At 40.4% G+C, this 18029-nt stretch overlaps 1 protein-coding gene across 1 annotated transcript in view; it reads left to right on the forward strand.

The window, feature by feature from the left end:
- Positions 1–13764, forward strand: part of STK17A (serine/threonine kinase 17a) — a 28421-nt gene extending 14657 nt beyond the window's left edge. The window contains exons 4-7 of the mRNA XM_075083730.1: positions 6453–6579; positions 7329–7377; positions 7486–7665; positions 9733–13764. Of these exons, the coding sequence (XP_074939831.1) occupies positions 6453–6579; positions 7329–7377; positions 7486–7665; positions 9733–10066 (690 nt within the window). The 3' untranslated portion in view covers positions 10067–13764. The remainder of the gene's footprint in view (positions 1–6452; positions 6580–7328; positions 7378–7485; positions 7666–9732) is intronic.
- The last annotated feature ends 4265 nt before the right edge of the window (positions 13765–18029 follow it).

The raw sequence follows: 18029 nt of genomic DNA on the forward strand, positions 1-18029 counted from the left end.
TTGCAAGCCTTTTGGGGAGTTTCTATGATTATGTCAAATATAAACTTCATCTGATTAAGTGAAATGTAATGAAGTCAAAAGTGAGTTTGCGTTGCATCTTAAATTGCAAATGAGTACTTTGGGTAAGACCTGGCTCATTTTTAAAGTGCAGTAGAAATGTCTGGGTGTTACGTGGCCGTTAAAAAATAGGTTGGGTTTTTGTATTGACTTGAGTTTTAATAAGCAGAAGGCTGGCAAAGACACTAGTATTATAAAGTGTAATGTTTCAAAATGAAGTGTTCATACAGGACTGGTAAACAGTGTTAAATATATTTGTAACACTTCAGTATTTTTGTGATTACCGTAAAACTTTAATTTCAGTGTTTGTCATTTACTGCCAAACAGTTGGCCTCCACCTTCTTGGTATATCAATTATCATTATTTACTGGAGTAAATATTTTTTCTTACTGAAAAATAGTTTTGACCCAAATCAAGAGATAAGTATGGTTGCCATCATACGACATCCAGAGTATTGCTTATGGTTAAGAAGAGTTGCAACAGGGATCCAGACAAATATAATCTCCCATTGGTAGAAAACTACAATTAATTTTATTTAGCTTTCATCTATACACTCATATGGAAGATGCAATTTTGTCTCATTTTGAGTTTGAGCTACTTCATTATTACTGAGCAAGGAGTATAAAAGGTATCTTGCATTAAAATTTCCAAATTCTTTTTTACATGTCCAACTCCCATATTTACTGAGTACGTAGTAAGCTGCTACATGTTTCTTCTGTTCTGCTGCTGACATCCTTACTTATAGTTAATTGCATTTTGGCAGTAGTACAAAGCTACCAACAGATTCCAGTATCAAGCTGTGCATACTTAATACATAACCTAGCACATCATGCACCATTCATCAGCTAAAGCAGATGATGACTAATATTTGCACACAAATATCTCACCTGCCTGGTTTTCCAACCGTTTATTCCAATTATTTGTGGAATCCTTAAAAACTTTCTGTAGCTTATTGATTTAGTCATACACAGAATATTAATAATTGTACTAAAATAATTAATGGAAATTTTTTCTTAAATGATGTGAGAATAAGTGTTCAGAAGGACTAAAAATCAGCAGTTAGAATTCCTTAAACTTCCAGTACACTTGTACAAGATACTCAGTATCTCTACTATGACTGCCCATTGAATTGCCTTAAAGGAAAGCTTGTAAAATTAAAACATCTCTTTTGTGGACAGTATATACTCATACATGCTTGTAGTTAAAGCTGTGGTGTTCCTTAGCACTATCAGCTGGGTATCTGTAATCAGAAATGCTTTGTGCTTTGACTACAGTACTTAATGGTGAAAGTAGACTGAGGTGTTGATTACAGCTTGCAAACAGGTAGCTTTTTCAAAGTTCAGAAAAAGCTTACTTAAAAACTTTCCAACTGATCAGAAGACTTATGTTATAAAATTGAGCATATCCAGTTCTCATTGAAAGATCCAGCATTGCTTTGCTGTTTATAAAAATTAATTAGCAGGGCAAATTGTCTAGTGTTTGAGTTTAATGTGTTTATATGCTACTGCGTTGTGCAATGTGTTTTTGGAAAGTGGTTATTAATAGGAGTCCTTTTGCAATGTGATTACTTTCATGATATATAAGACTCTCCGTCTTTTGCAAAATAAGGTTTAGGGAAGTCTTCAGAATATTGGCAAACAAAGATGATGGGAAACTGTAGGATTAAAAAACATGACTTGCAAAGATTGATTGACCCACATGCCTTGTAAGACTTGAAAAAAACCCATTTTTCAACAAACAAAAATTGAAGTTGGGTGCTGGTTTTAGCTGCAAGTTCATTAACCCACTGGCCTCAAACCATCTGCTGTATAGTATGGCTCATGCTGCTTTAACTAGTGGCTTACAGCACCATGGAATTTACTAAATACTTGGTTTTCTGGGGTGATGTTTGGAAGACTTGTGCAAAGTGACTGCTGTTAAGCAATGTGTTTGGCAATATCAAAAAGTTTCCAAATTCTTGCTAAAATGTTTTCCTTCTGCTATTAGTTTCACCTTTGGGTCTCTAAAGGTTTCCCTTCCATTTGTTTGTACAAATATCATTGGAAAGGTATATTCCATCTGATGTTCTATGTTGTACCTTCAAAGAAGTCAGGCTCTATATCAGGAAGAATTTAAATCAAAAATGGCTGTCAGTATGTGATTTTCAGCTTGTTTAAGTTTTATATTATAAATATAATCAACCAGATCTGACACTGACAGCTAGCTTGCTTTAGCGTCTGTCTGCCCCCTTAATAGATTTCTTCCTGTGAGACTGAACGCTGCAGAAAAAAATGGGGTGTTTTGATGTGGCTTAACAAGGTTGCCACCTGATAATTTCTTTCCAAAAGCATCGTTCTCCTGAAAGGAGGTTGAAATATGGCTTGTTTCTAGTAGCAGAACAGTCATGTAATCCAGTTTTGACTTGGAGAAAGAGCAAATATAATGCCACTGAGTGCAAATTAAGTATCACTTGACAGTATTGTGTTGATGCTATTTAATTTGCAGGGTGTGCATAGATTGTAGTCAAGAGTCTTTCATCTCCTCTTAATGGTGCATAAAAGCTGCAGAGTAAGGGAAGACTCCTTTCTCTGTGTTTTCATTTGCTGTTTGACTTGAATTGGTGTTTGGTAAAAGCTTAAAGTACTTGCGAATGGAGGAGAATTTTAAAAGGCGTGGGGCTTGAGGAAGGACTAGCTGCCTCTTGTCTGCAGCGGGAGATAAGTAAAGAGCCTTACATAGCCCTGAGGTCTGGGAGAATGACTGCTCCAAGCAGCACTCTTCTATAATATATATTACTGTGGTTATCCAACAGACAACTTTTCCCTTCCTCCTTCTGTAATGTTTTCAAGATGTTGTGCTCAGTTAGGACAACCAGCAAAATCATTATCTGAAATTGGTTTGGGTATTCAGAATTCAATATTCAGAAAGCAAACTAATGCAATTACAGAAGTGGCCTGTTACAAGAACATTACAGATTATTTTTCTCAACTGAGTTTTCCAGGTGGATTAAGGTGGAATGTTTACTACGCTGAAGTGTAGTATTAATGGAAGTGTAGTACTGCTTGTCTAAAGGAACACCCAGGATATTAAGAAAAGAGTTAAAAATTAAATATCACTTGTTCAAGGCAAAAGAACAGGTTCATCTGGAGTTCAAACCTTTATAGCAATTAAAGAAAAGCTGTTTGTTAATGGGCAGGTATAGAGTATCCAGGTTCTACAGAACCTATTTTGATTAGTCTTTTTTCTTAATTTATGGGACTTGCATTGCTTATTTTGGGAAGTAAAGTGTGACGCCAATCTAATATGTCTACTCTTTTAGTGACTTGCATTTTTTTATTCCACTTGTACAAATTGACCAAAACAACCCAACCCCAAGCAAATGCTGCTCTTGTATTTCAACTGTTTAAAGATATGGGAGTCCTTTAACTTTTTCTTTAGGGCAGACTGGTTAGTCTACTCTAGTAGCTTTAGACACAGCATAAGTGGGGTATCCCAGCTAGTGTGTTTTTCTTGTTTCTGCCATTTTTCCTTGGATAATTCCTGTCTCTTCTTCTAGGGGTCTGATTATTTTAGTAGTATCAAAATTAGATACCTAACTTCATCAATGTTGCAGGTTAAGGTGAGGCACTGATTAGTTTAAAAATGTGACCTTTAATATGAGCCCTTAGTGACTAGCAACTAAAGATACAAGAAATATCAGGGCTAGACGCTCATAAAAACTTCTGGAATAATGGCAAATTTGCAATGTATGGACTTTGTCATTATATAGTCAGTTTACAAGATTCCAAAACCTGCTGGCAAGGCAGGGTTGAAGGGTATGCTATTTTACTAAGTACACTTATTACAAACAGTTTGAGTGACTTACAGAATAAGTTTCTAGATAAGACCAGATCTTTGTATATATTGCCTTAGTTTGGCCTTTGCACTGATGTTCATAGCATCAGGAAAGCCACGCTTTTTCACGTGACAGTAGTTTAATCCAATTTAAGTGAAAATGTAAGACTGATTAATGTTTGTAACGACAAACGACGCTTTTCACTGCTATTACTCTAACATGATGATACAGGTATAACCAACATCTCAAATTCCTAAAGCCCAAGTTTCTGACTGCTGATACTATGCTTGGAAAAATACAACTTGTCTTGTTTTTCTGTCCAAAGGTACCTGTTTCTGGGCTAGACTCGTGTGGCCACATCATGCAGTTTCTGTGCACATGCCAGTCTTGTAGTAAAGTACATCCATTGAGATTGTTCATTCAGTCAGGGATTTTTTATGTTTTTGTTCAGTGCACAAGGTGAGAGGATCTAAACTGGAACCTTTAAGCCTTACTGCAGTAGAGGGGAAGGTTTTTAAATGTTGCCATTTGACAGTTTGCGTTAGCTGTTTCATTACTGCTTGAAGGTAAGAGTGAAAGGCCCTTTTTAGAATGGCTACTGGGGGAGCCTCTGGCCTGTGTCTCTCTTGCCTTTGTGGGCTAATCAGCATTAGGCAAACCTAGATGTATTATAGTGGAAAACGAAAAAAGAAACAGCTTTTACATATGTGGGAAAATTATCTGCCTTTTCTTAAAACTTTAGAGTAATTGTGTTGAGCTGAAGACTATGGTAAATTCAAAGCTACAGCTTCTTAAGGTTTCATGCTTGTGTTTAGACTGTCACTTCACTTGAACCCCATAAGATTCCCTAAAAGAAGAAAATTACTGGTATTTCATTAGAATTAATTTAGGTTTATGCCTCAATTCGTTCTGTAGACAGGGTTTTTTTCTGCATAGGTAAGTTTTGAATAATGAGGTTGTCTTTAAAAAAAAGACAAAGACTTCTGGCAACTACATTATCTACTAAAATATTATAATACAGGGCTTAAGGGTTTCACAAAACGCTTCCATTAAACTTTTCCTCATTTAAATATAGAGAACAAATGCTTTTTCTCATGCTTTCAATAGAAAGCCTCTTCAGAAAGTAACTAAATTTCCCACTGGGAAGAACATCTGAGAGGCTAATTAGGGAGGCATGGTCAGCGTTTTTGGATGTTTGCTTTTCTAATACAAATACAGAATAACAAATGTGAACTATAAAGCATATGGTAATGCACAGCTCCAAAAGCCACCAGCTCCCAGTTTGTAAGAAAAAAAAAAAACACACCACTGTTCTTAATTTGTAGATCTACAAACAGAAAATAGATTGACAACGTCACAGAATTAGTTCGAAATACAATGGCTTAACTTTGCAGGAATGAATATATTTAGGTCTTGCAGCAACAGAACTGGCCCAAGGTTTTAAAGTGTTCTTGCACGGTTTTATTTCTGTGTTCAAAAGCGAGGCTGTTCATATGAAAGTATGCCTTTATGATTGACTAGGGGTTGAAGAGAGAATGGCTCAGTGATTAGGGGAAAGTATAAATGTTGGTGTTAATCCAGTTGGATTATCAGTCAGTGGTTGCTTCGATGTTCTTACTCTTTTGCCCTTCTCTCTTTGCAATCGCCCCGATGCAAGATGATCCAGGTTCTCAATACATAAAGGCTTCTTCACTTACATGGAACTTGTGCTCACCAGAGGCATGAACACAGTGTCGACTGTCAGTGATACCATTCAGAGAAGTAAATGCTAGAACCCAATGTCCAATGTGATCACTGGCCTGGGGGCAGGGAGGGTCACACCTTTTTTTTGGCAAAGATGTGCTTCTGTTACAAAAACATCTCTTAAGACTTGTTGTCTGAAGTTAGTTTTCAGGTTTTTTTTTAAACTGAGCTACCATTCAAAGTAGATGGTAAGGAACTTCTTAATGACCACAAAGCTGCTTTGAAGGGTGACAGCCAAGATCTAGTGACGTCAGAGCAAACAAGTTTATCCAAAGGTGATGCTCTTAAAAACCTGTTTTTCAGGCTGCTGTATTTTTTTAAACCGTTCTCCTGTTAGTATTCTGTAATACAATTGTACTTTGAACAAGATTGAGGTCGGTTGCAACAGCCTTTCTTTAAACAGGTGTAGTCAAAATAGTTTTAGGTGTTCAGGTTTTAAAAAAGGTACGTCCTTCAACAGGATGTATTTTACACCATCTACTGGATGGAAGCAAGGAGGGAAGGGGAGTTAAAAAGGTGATACGAAGGGCTAAAGGTACAAATGTGGAGGTATTTATATGCTATTGTCAAATAATAGCTGCTGGCATGTCATTTGTATGCGTTCTAAGCTAAAAAAAGGTAGGTGTTTGATTCTCAGTTGTAACAGAAAATCCTGCCACTCCTTTTAGACTATGTCTCTTCAAGCTCACCTTGCAGGGGGGATCCCCCAAATAAATGATCCTGGGTATCCTGCTTGTTATGGAACGCATTATTGCTAGTCACAATCTGAAATAATTCTGCAATATTATGGTGACGTAGTAGATTTGGGTGATACTGAAAGTCTCCTTTTGTTTTTCAGCCCCAAAATATTCTTCTAACCAGTAAGTCCCCTTTGGGAGACATTAAGATAGTAGATTTTGGCCTTTCCAGAATAATGAAAAGCAGCGAGGAACTAAGAGAAATTATGGGAACTCCAGAATATGTAGGTAAGTTGCTACTATACGAGAGACATACCCTGAGGAGGGGGCTATCCAGGCTTTGGGGAAGTGAAAAGAGAAACTATTTCAATTTGGTGACTGCTAGGCTGGCTGCATAATTACTGTGTTGAAAGATCAGGTTATTACTTGGATGTGGTACTGTTGTAAAAGCTAGAACTGGTAAGCTTTGCCAGTCTAATGAGTGATAATTGTGTGCTTGTGTTGAAGATGAGTACATGCTTTAAATGATTCTTACCAGCAGTGATAACAAGTGTTACTTGGATTAGAAGTTCAGAATTACATATTCAGTTTCTGTATATAATATTGTAGCTTGTGGAGGTTTGTATCCATTTCATTTTTTTAAAAGGAAATAATTCCAGGCCTTGAAAATGTACTTGAAAATATCTTGAAGTTGTATAGTATATTTTTATTGGTATGGGTTTCAGTGCTGGAATAAGGAATGTTGGATACTTCTCATTTTTTTCCATAAGAAATTTGTTTACAGCTTCCTTAATTGGGAAGGAGTCTGGCCTGGCTTCTGAAGAGGACAATAAAAGGAAAAGAATGTTTTAAAACCAATGAATAATAGTAATCACTTAAGTAACTTCAGTAGAAATATCTGTTTCAAAAAGGCTGTCATGCTTCAAATGGCTTATATTAAATTTTACCACATGCCAATTATTGCACTACAGAACTGCAATACAATATCTGCATATGACAAAAAAATAGAATTTGGGTTTTCTTTTTCCCCTGAATAGCTCCTGAAATTCTGAGTTATGACCCAATCAGTACAGCAACCGACATGTGGTAAGTTGAACAAATTATTGATTATCATAACTTAGTTTACTGAAAAGGTGTGGGTTTTCAAAAAAAAACAAACTAAAAAACTGCCTTTGTTTTTTACTTTTAATTCAGGAGCATTGGAGTACTGGCATATGTTATGCTAACAGGGATATCACCTTTCTTAGGGGATGATAAACAAGAAACATTCTTAAATATATCTCAAATGAATGTAACTTACTCTGGAGAAGACTTTGACCTCATATCAGAGTCTGCTGTGGATTTCATCAAAACTCTGCTGGTTAAGAAACCTGAGTAAGTAAAATACACAATTGCATACTAAACAAACTTAATTTCCTTCTATGACAAGGTCACCCACCTAGTTGACCAAGGGAAGCCATCGATGTAATGTTTTTGGATTTCAGTAAAGCTTTCCATACTGCCTCTCACAGTAGCCTCCTGGACAAAATGCCCAGCACACAGCTGGATAAACCTGTAATGCAGTGGGTGAGCAACTGGCTGGTGGGTCGGGCTCAAAGGGTCATAGTAAATGGGGTTGCATCGGGCTGGTGGCCAGTCACTAGCGGGGTTCTGCAGGGATCCATCTCAGGGCCAGTACTCTTTAATGGCTTCATAAATGACTTGGATACAGGACTGGAAGGAATACTAATTCAGTTTGCTGATGACACAAAATTAGGAGGAGCCGTTGACACTCTCGAGGGCAGAGAGGCCCTGCAGAGGGATCTAGACAAATTACAGAGCTGGGCAATCACCAACCATATGAAGTTTAACAAGGGCAAGTGCCGGATTTTGCACCTGGGGCACAGCAACCCTGGATGTACATACAGACTGGGGAACGAGAGGCTGGAGAGCAGCTCTGCAGAGAGGGACCTGGGGGTTCTGGTCAACGGCAAGTGGAACATGAGCCAACAGTGTGCCCTGGCAGCCAAGAGGGTCAACTGTGTCCTGGGGTGCATCAAGTGCTGTATTGCAGCCGGTTGAGAGAGGGGGATTGTCCCCCTCTATTCTGGGCTGGTGTGGCCTCACCTTGAGCACTGTGTAAGGTTTTGGGTGCCACAATACATTAAGGTTATAAAGCTACTAGAGAGTGTCCAGAGGAGGGCCACAAAGTCGGTGAAGGGTTTAAGAGGAGAAACCGTATGAGGAGCAGCTAAAGTCACTTGGTTTGTTCAACCTGGAGAAGAGGAGACTGAGGGGAGACCTCATCATGGTCTGCAGCTTCCTCACAAGGGGAGGAGGAGGAGGGGCAGGCGCTGATCTCTTCTCTCTGGTGACCAATGACAGGACCCGAGGGAATGGCAGGAAGATGTGCCAGGGGAGGTTTAGGTTGGCTATTAGGAAAAGGTTCTTCCCCCAGAGGGTGGTGGAGCACTGGAACAGGCTCCCCAGGAGGTGGTCATGGTGCCAAGCCTGACCATATTCAAGAAACACTTGGACAATGCCCTCAGACACATGGTGTGAATTTTGGGGCTGTCCTGTGCAGGGATGGGAGTTGGACTTGATGATCCTTGCTGGTCCCTTCCAACTCAGGACATTCTGTGATTCTATGATATGCTAATATGTCTGACTGGATTCATTTTAAATGGAGCAAGTGCTGGCATTTTCATTTCTGAAGTATAAGGGCACTTTGATTATTCATTTTCTCATTGTGCTATTACTTTTCAAGTACATGAAGGGAGAAGTTCTCCATTTCCTTCCAAACCTGCATATTCTGAATGTGTCCAAATATTAGTAATTAAAACTCAGATTCGTTACAGAAGACTGTAAATGAATTGTAGCATGCAGTACAGGATACTGACTTTCTTTACAGGTACCTTGCTGTGTGCTGATGTCTTTTAAATGATCTGTGCTTTAAGCCTTTTTCTTGATGAGTTGGTAGTGTACCTTACTTTTTTCTGGTTCATTAGCATGCTTTTCTCAGTGGGCAGCAAATTGGAAATTCCAGGTCTCAAAATAGAAGAGGTGTTTTCTATGGAACTTAACCAGTTCTTCATGGGGCATGTCAACTATTGAAATTGCCTACCGTGTGTCTATGGGAATACTTTAAGAACATAAGGATTGGATAATTTTCCTATAGAAAAAGAAAAAATCTTTATAAACTTTGGAAGTTGGTTGGCAGTGTGGGAGCAGAAACTGATATTTAAGGACCTATGCACTTCATTTTAAGTGTCAGCAGTTCATCTCCTTGGGCTGCTGTTGGTGGTTTTTGGTAAAAAGTAGCTGCTATCAGGGCCTTAAGTTCTATTAGTCTGTCTTTAAAACAGTCATATCTTTGGAATAATTTGTATGGATCTCTCCTGCAAGGTATTGAATTACAAATTCATTTGGACATTTTTTTTTAATGCTTTCCTTCCTCTGCAGGGACCGGGCAACTGCTGAAGAATGTCTTCAGCATCCATGGTTAGAACAAAGCGATAATCCTGCTTGCAGGGCCTGGCATAAGAGTGCAGGAGGGGAGACCAGTGATGTCACCCAGAAAGATGCAGATTCAGCCTCTGAAAAATCAGTAGATGCTGAGAAGACTGAAGAGGAAGAATCAATAGTGACAGAAGAACTAATTGTAGTGGCTTCATATACACTGGGACAATGTAGGCAGTCAGAAAAAGAAAAAGTAACTGAGCAGAAAGCCATTTCCAAACGATTTAAATTTGAGGAACCGTTGCTGCAAGAAATACCAGGAGAATTCATTTACTGAACTGTGTGGAGCTTTATAGCTATAACTTGAAGGCAGTGTTTTCTACTAAACAAATATATCCTAGCCAAGTGAATTTCTGATATGCAATACATGTTCTAGATAAAAGAAAATGTTGATAAATGGCATAAAAGGAAAATGTGCCAAGTTTTTAATTTCATGGAACAGATAAACAAGATTTCAAGTGGCTGACAGGAATTTAACAAAGATGAAAAGCTTATTTTTGTTTGTAATTTTTATTTTGTTGCTTGATGGCAGAGTTTTTGTTAATTGTTCCAGTGTTATGGAGAAGGTGACATTGGAAGTGTTTCAGTGACAGATGTCAAGAAGAATATTTTAGAATATGTTCTGGCATTTAATGCAAATATATAATGCTGGGTTTTCCTCACATACCTTTTAGCACTCCTGACTTCAGTGGAACTATCTACTGATCTAAAAATTATGAGGAGAATTTGATCCAACTGCTTTGACATAAAGATTTTACAGTTATGCTGTGTATATATTTGTTTACATCAAGTCAAAGACACAGACTCACCTGGCATATAGCCAAACAGTGAGCTGTGCTTCTCTAGGAAGAGATGCACGTGTCCCACAGGTAAGGAAATCTCTGCTGGGGAATGATTCCAGGTCACAGTGGTGATAGCTCTTTATTTGGGAGCACAGTAAAATCCTGCTCCATGGGTGATGGATTTGCTTAAGTCAGTCACTCCTGAGAGCCAGCACAGATCGCTCCCTTCCCCTCCTGTGCTGGGTGAGATGTGCTAATAGAATCCAGCTCAGTGTGACTGCACAGCGTCGGTGAGTGGAAAAAAGAATGACAGAGGGTCTGGTGTAGCTCTACTGAAGTTCTCTCCACTGACTTCACCATGGTAGATCAGACAGTTTGTCCAACAAATGACAAATCAGCCTTCGATTCCAACTCCCCCAGAACCCAGCTGGGGTTTTACTGGGAGCATGAGGTCATTGCTGCCTTCTTTCTGTTCCTCTAACTGCTGCTTTAAGGAAGAAAGAAGCATCCTTAGGCTAAATTGAGTAACCTTGTTCAATATAGCTATCAGATGAGGAAGAAGATACCGCTTCCTCTGAAACAATGAAGCACAACTCATACCTCATGCTTCCTGATCACTCTCCCTTAGACGCTTGGAAAAACAGCATGTGTATGATGGGGCAGAGAGGGATTAGGGAGCTGTATGGATGCGTCATAGTTCTCAGTGGACACGGTCCCTCAGAGAACAAAGCCGGGACCAATGGGCATCAAAAGCGACTGGTTTTTGCAATGTACAGATCTGAGGATCTTGGACTGAGTCCTAGTTTTCTGAGAAATCTTTCATATTGATGCTGTTCCAAAGTTTAATTTTTATGTAATTGAAGTTTAGTACTATTATATTGCATACTGTTAACTATTCAACTATTTATTTTGTTTCCTTATGCTGTTCCTTTATAATAAACCCTGACAAAAGTTTTCTTGCTATAAAACAATGAATAGAAACTCTTAAGCTAGTTTTTCCTCTCTTCTATGTTGCTACACACTTTCCTAATTTCAAATGTACTGAGAACCTTCTTATTCTTAGTGAACAAGCGTTCAGTGCTCTGTGCTAATATTACAGCTCCTCCTTCACACAAAAGGTAAATGATTTATAATAACACAAGCAGTACTGGGGTGATGTGACCTGCATTGCCATAAAGACGCGTGAAAAAGGGCTGGTAGAGAAGAAAACTGAACAAAAAGCAGTGTGATGCTGAGTGGGGCAATGAGTGTTTCTCCATCAGGCTTCATTGCCTGTGGTCCAGTTGCCTTCGCTTGAAGCTGTATAAGAAAAATTGCACCTAAATCAAACTATTCTACCAGGCTTCTTCCCCCATGGAATTACATGTTGAATACTGATGTAGGTAGGGCAACTTCTCACTCCTTGAATATCTTCATAGAAGAAAACATCCAATAGTGCTTGCACAATTGAGTTTGGACCTGTGTCATATTGTAATGCAGAGATGCCTTTTTGGAGTCTGGAGAAATGGGTCATTTCCTGGTTTTCCCCTCCTGAGACGTAACCTACAGACTCCTCCTGAGAAGCCGCCGTGCCAGATCTTGGATAGCTCTGGTTGGCCGTTTGTAGAAGTCAAACAAGAATCTTTGAGCCAACAGGGTAGTTGTGTTACCTGGGCATTTCTGGAGGTGGACGGTAGCTGCATTACTGCATGTTTGCTGACCCTACAATGCTACAATGATCTGTTTCAGAGTTTTTAAGCATGACAGTACTCTTCATGGGCATCTTTTACTGCTCAGTCATTTGCCCAAGACAGTTTGCTTGGGGGAGGGACATTAACTTATGAAATTAATTTCTGCAAGATAAAAACTTCTCCCAGCTTCTATCACTGCCATTTTGACTTCTTTTTTTCCATATCCATACTTCCTTGCTTGTATGAGGTTGAGCAAAGCACTGAGGTTGAAGCATGCTCACATCCCACCCTTGCAAAACAAATTTATGTTGCCATATCTGCATACCTAAATGTGTAATAGCTCATGGTTGCTCAAAGCAAATAATTGGAGGGACCTATAAGCAGTTTCAATTCCGATTTGTAACCACAGACATCATGTCTCAGATGGGAGTTGGTACTAGAGAAAGAATAGATGCTGAGCAGCACATATTTTGTCCTATATTTACTGATTTTAATGTATGGCAATGAAGCTTAACATGTATAAATGAACTATACTTACTACAAGGCCAGTTTCTCTTCAGTTGGCTGCTTTGAGGCTTCAAGCGGGCTGCATTTCTGTTTAACTTTTTGTGCCTTAAGGTGGTTTTGTAGAGTGTTTTCTAACATCGTTAAGAATTTGTATAAAGTTGTGAAAGTTTTATAGTATAAGTTATAAACAAGGCATCTTAGATTGGCCCTATAATAGGAAAAATTTTCTATGATGTTTAACTGCAGGACTATCAGCCAGTGCCACACACTTGAAGCTATTTCTGTTCTGCTCTAAGTGTGGGTAAAGCTGTAAATGAGGTGTTCTTACCCTACGCTGCAGAAAGGGGCTATTGAGGTTGATGGTGTTTGAGACTTACTAGTGAAGTAACATGTTAAGACTGGGAACAAACCACCAGCTTGGGAAGAAGAGCTGGTTTTCTGCAGCTCCATGAATAGAGGACTGCATGTACATGCGCAGTTTGTCTGAAAAAAGCTGCTTATGCCTTAAAGTGTTTGTGGGGAAGGGGTGGTTGCAGAGAAGGAATCAACTCCTTGGACCTTGTAGGCAATGCTCTCAGTCCCCGCTCTCCAGGCTGGGCCCCTGCTGGCTGCCTTCGTAACACTGGGAGCGTGGCTGCTCTCTGCTTGAATGCAGGAAGCTGAAAGGAATGGGAGTGATGGTGGTCTCAGAAATGGCTGGAGAAGTGTTAGTTCTATGTCTTTTCTAGGGTTCTGATGCAACATGAACTACACCTATGGGCGGGGTAGGTCTGGTTAGGCACAAAATGCAAATAAAAATTAACTGCCCATTCTCCTGGTTGTGCTGGCAGGGGGTGGGGGAAGGTGGGCCTTGCACCAGGTGATGCCATGGCTTTAGATCTCTCTTGGATGTTCCAGGTGCTGTTCCTGGAAGACAGTTCAACACTTTAAAGAAATAGTGCCAGTTCATTGTACTTCTGATAAGGTGTTTATTGTTTCAGGAACTTTACAATAAATGAAATTCTGTTTTCTGAACAGCTGATGGGTCTTTCGTTCTTCACACATTGGGAAACACTTTAAAACAAACTTTTTTTTAAAAAAGAAACCATAATCTTTGTTCAGGGCAGGATTACTGGTTTGAAACAGAATTCCAAAAGCTATGCTAGTTTGTCCAGTGCAGGGTGACTGTGTGATGACTGGAATCAACAGCAAAGGGGAAGGGCAGCGCTGTATTGCAAACTACTGCAACTTAACCTCTTCTGTGGCCGGTGACTGTACGCCTTCATGCTTGCCTTTGAATATGAGCTGGAAATACATTGCTGGAACTGGGTTGCAATATGCTAGATGGAGTCTCCTGTTCAAAGGCCCTTGCTTTTCTCCAAGGACTTCGGTAAAGTTACTTTTCTCAACACCCATATAACAGGATTACGGATCTTGTAGTTTTCTGAATTACACATTTGTTCAATTAGTGCACCAAATACAAAATTCAGCCAGTCTTTTCCACTCTAAAGCAATATGCTCACACTGTAGAGATCTTCACAATACAGCATTTACAGATGTTGGATTAAGCTGTCATTGGGATTAAACTCACATTATCTACGTAAATCTGGCTGGGTTTTTTCCTTGGTGTACACTGAACCTAGAAATATATTGCCATTAAACTTAGGATTGTTATTTTAGAAGTCTGGCAGGTGGGAAATGACCTTCCTAAAGATGTGGGGTTGGAAGGATGGTATTTGAATGCCAGTGAACGGTGTGCAATGTAGGACAGCTGTGTATGCAGGACAGGGTGGAGCAGAGGCAAATCAGCATTAATCCAGGTTCGACAAATCATGCTGAAACATTTGCTTCAAAGCTGTGAAACTTGAATATCCCCTCCAAGGTGTGCTGTGTCCGGAATGGTGTTATTTGCCTGATGTGACTTCCTGTGGGGGAAGTCAGAGCATCAACCAGATGCTGGGTGAGAAAAGTATTTCCTCTTGTAACACTGTTTAATTTCATTAATTGTTCCTGTCACGAGAGAGCTGACAACTGTATAGCTCGTAAAAGTAAAATATTTTGGTTCCATAAAAATACAGCCTGGAAGCAGGAAGAAAAAGTTCATATGAGTGTGATGAAAATCTCTCAATTAGGAAAAGGTTAGGATTTGCCAAAGTGAAGCAGAGAGTTAGGACAACAGTTACGGCAGAAGTAGGAGAGGAAAGGGAACTTGACCACTTGAAGGGATCATCTTTTTTCCTGTAAACACAGCATGTAATTGCATTGAGTCTTTGCTTGCTTGTGCAATCAGAATCGCAGCTGAGCTGGTGGGGTGTTGAAATCAATGTACCCCATCCCTTCAGTTACTTTGTAACCCGTGTCCAGACTGAATTACACAGGTGCCTTTTAACTAAACCTTACTGGAAAATCTCCTGAGTTGTTGGGGGGTCACCTTACCGACCACCACCTTCCAGTAGCACCCTGTGAGATCCAGCTTGTCTGGGTGCTGGATGGAAGGTCTTGTCATGGGCCTTACTAAGCCACGAGAGGCAAAGGCTGTCTCTCAGAAGGTATTGAATAAAGGCGCCTGCTTCTAAATCCTCTAGGAAAGCAAATTAACAGAAACTGCATTAGATTGGTCAAGAAATGACAGGATTCTAGTGTTTGTATGTACTTGGTGCTGCATAAAAGGTGTTCAGCCAGGTGTTGTGTCTTCCAAAGTAACACCAAGAATGTGGCAGGTCTCCATCGCTGCTGGTGTTACAAGTCTGCCTGGGCCATGCTGCAGGGAACTGTGTAGCAAATTTTGCAGAAAACATGCAGGAAAATGATTTTGCTTTGACAAGGAGACAAGATGCAGGCAAATGGCGGGAAGAGAAGTGGATGCAAACTCATTTCTAAATGGGAGGTGAATCCCAATGACTAATGTTCCCTGTCCAATGCAAGACATTTGCCCAAGCTAGGAAGCGAACTACATTGGACAAAAACGTATTAGTACCTAGAGAAACATACTCAAAAGGGAACACATCAGCCTGCTCAGCCTTTATGAAGCTAATCCTTTTAAGACAACTGGTTTTATGTAGCCCTTGTGTGCTAGCTGAATCTAACTCAAATAGGTGCAAGCATTGTAAGAGTCTGCTAAGCAATATTTGTTGTTCTTCAGTTGTAAATTAAGTTCTTGCCCTAAACAGCCTGACAGTTTCCTTGAGGGTGACGCCTGCCTGGCAGAAGCTATTAAAGTCAAACTAGAGAGTAAGAAACAAACATGCAATCCAGCAAAGGTCATGAAGATGATGGCTGTTTTAACCACACCAACACCTGGAAATGGAACTATGCAAATTTTCAAGCCAATTTAAAATAAATTATTTAACATACTGAGAATGATTAAGATGATTAAAGGATTGCAGCACCTGTCAACAAGGCTGAAAGACTGGGGACTGTCAGCCTGGAGAAGAGGTGGCTTGGGAGGGATCTTAGTGTGTATAAATACCTGTGGGGGAAGAGCCAGGTTCTTGTCAGTGGTGCCCAGTGGCAGGACAAGAGGCCATGGGCACACAGTGAAACACAGGAAATTTTGTTTAAGCATAAAAAAAAGCTGCTTTGATTATTGTTATGAGAATGGTTGAACAGTGGTATAGCTTGCCCAGAGGTTGTGGAGACTCTGTCCTTGGTGATCTTCAAAACCTGACTGGATGCAGCGCCAGGCAATCCATTCTAGTTGACCCTGTTGTGAGTGAGGCAGTTGGACCAGACAGTCTCCAGAGGCTCCTCCTGACCTTAAGTGTTCTGTGATTAGAAAAGAATGACTATCTAAAGGAGTTTAGCTGGTTTTTTAGGGTCTTTTATCAAAACATTAATATTTTCTCAATAAAAATGAAATGGTTCTCCAGACTGGTGTTTAGTGACATGCAACATAATAAAATTACAATTAGTTAGTGCTTCAATGACCTAATGAAGTTAAATGCAACCTAATCTGCTCCAGCATACCTTAGTGGAAAAGACTGCAAGGGGAAGAGGGGAGCCTGGGTGCCCAAGTGCCCTCTTGAAGTTATTTGGGCTTTCAGCAGCTGCTAGTGGTTTTGAGACCTTTGCATTCCCCGTTTTCCTGGCACGCTCCAGCTCTCTTGGCTGCACCTGTGTCCTCCCTGAAAGCAGCCGCTGGGGTGTATTTAATAGGAGCCACATGGCCAAAGTAGCTTGGCACTGAACACACCAGCTTGCTGCTTTTTTCTCTCTTTGAATAGGTGCATCTTATAAGAGCTCAAACACAGAGAGGAAGTGGCTTCTGAGGCTCTTCAAGGTCAAGAAGTAAGAAATTCTGTGTTCACTGATTATTAAGTAGTAAAACAGAAGTAGGGATTTTAATGTGACTTTTCTCTTGTCCCACCGCAGTGGTCTGCTGGCTTCCAGCTGCCGCTTTCCTCCTTCTTCACGTTTTAAAGATTTGACTTAGAGAAACATTGGTATGATACAATGATACTGCCCGTTCTCACAGGTTGGGTACGATGATCAGGAGTGCCTACAGTTAAAGAGGTGCTCTGCTAGGTCTGTTGGGTCAAAGTGAGAGATGGAATCTCCTCACAAGCTCTGCTTCCCACAAGCAAGGTAATAAAACCTCCGGTGTTACTGGTAAAGTTTGCATGGCGATATCTCCATTGGGCTTTGGATAACCAGGGTTAGAGCCAGGCCAGGCAGTGGTATTGTGATGCAGCAATTTGTGAAGCCCGACCAGGGACACTGTGTGTGCTGGCTCAAGAGACCGGAGGGCGGTGAGCATGCATTGTGCCGCAGGCTGGGCTGGCTGTGGCTAGGTTTCCAGAACCTTGCACACCTTGCAGTTGCTGCAGGCCCCAGGCTTACTAAGCACACAGCAGTGACAAAGGGGATGTGTACAGCACTGTGTGCTAGATACTCCCAGCACAGACAGAAGGAGGGACTGAATGGGCTGGGGTGGCTCACCACAGCTTCTTTGGAGATTGGTAATGAGTCAAAGCTGCAGCCAGGGAAGTGGTAATTGATGGATGTGAAATGCTTGATTCAGCTTGTCCTTGTCAACTGTTTGATCCCCCCCCCAACTTCTTCAGTGACCAAAAGCCAGAGTTGACCAAACTCTGAGCCACTGGGTGGCCAGGAGATCTCCACACCTCCCAGGTGGCTTTCTTGCTAGGTGGGCTGCAGTAGTGTAAGACTCATGGTTTTAAATCACACAGTTTCTATACTGTTTTGTGAAAACAGATAGCAGTGATTTTAATCTTCCATTTGCTTTGACATTTGCTCTTCAGACTTCTTCAGAAGCCACCTCACGCAGTTTGCTGGGCCACTG

Source organism: Phalacrocorax aristotelis, chromosome 2 (assembly GCF_949628215.1).
Source record: "Phalacrocorax aristotelis chromosome 2, bGulAri2.1, whole genome shotgun sequence".
Classification (NCBI taxonomy): Eukaryota; Metazoa; Chordata; class Aves; order Suliformes; family Phalacrocoracidae; genus Phalacrocorax; species Phalacrocorax aristotelis.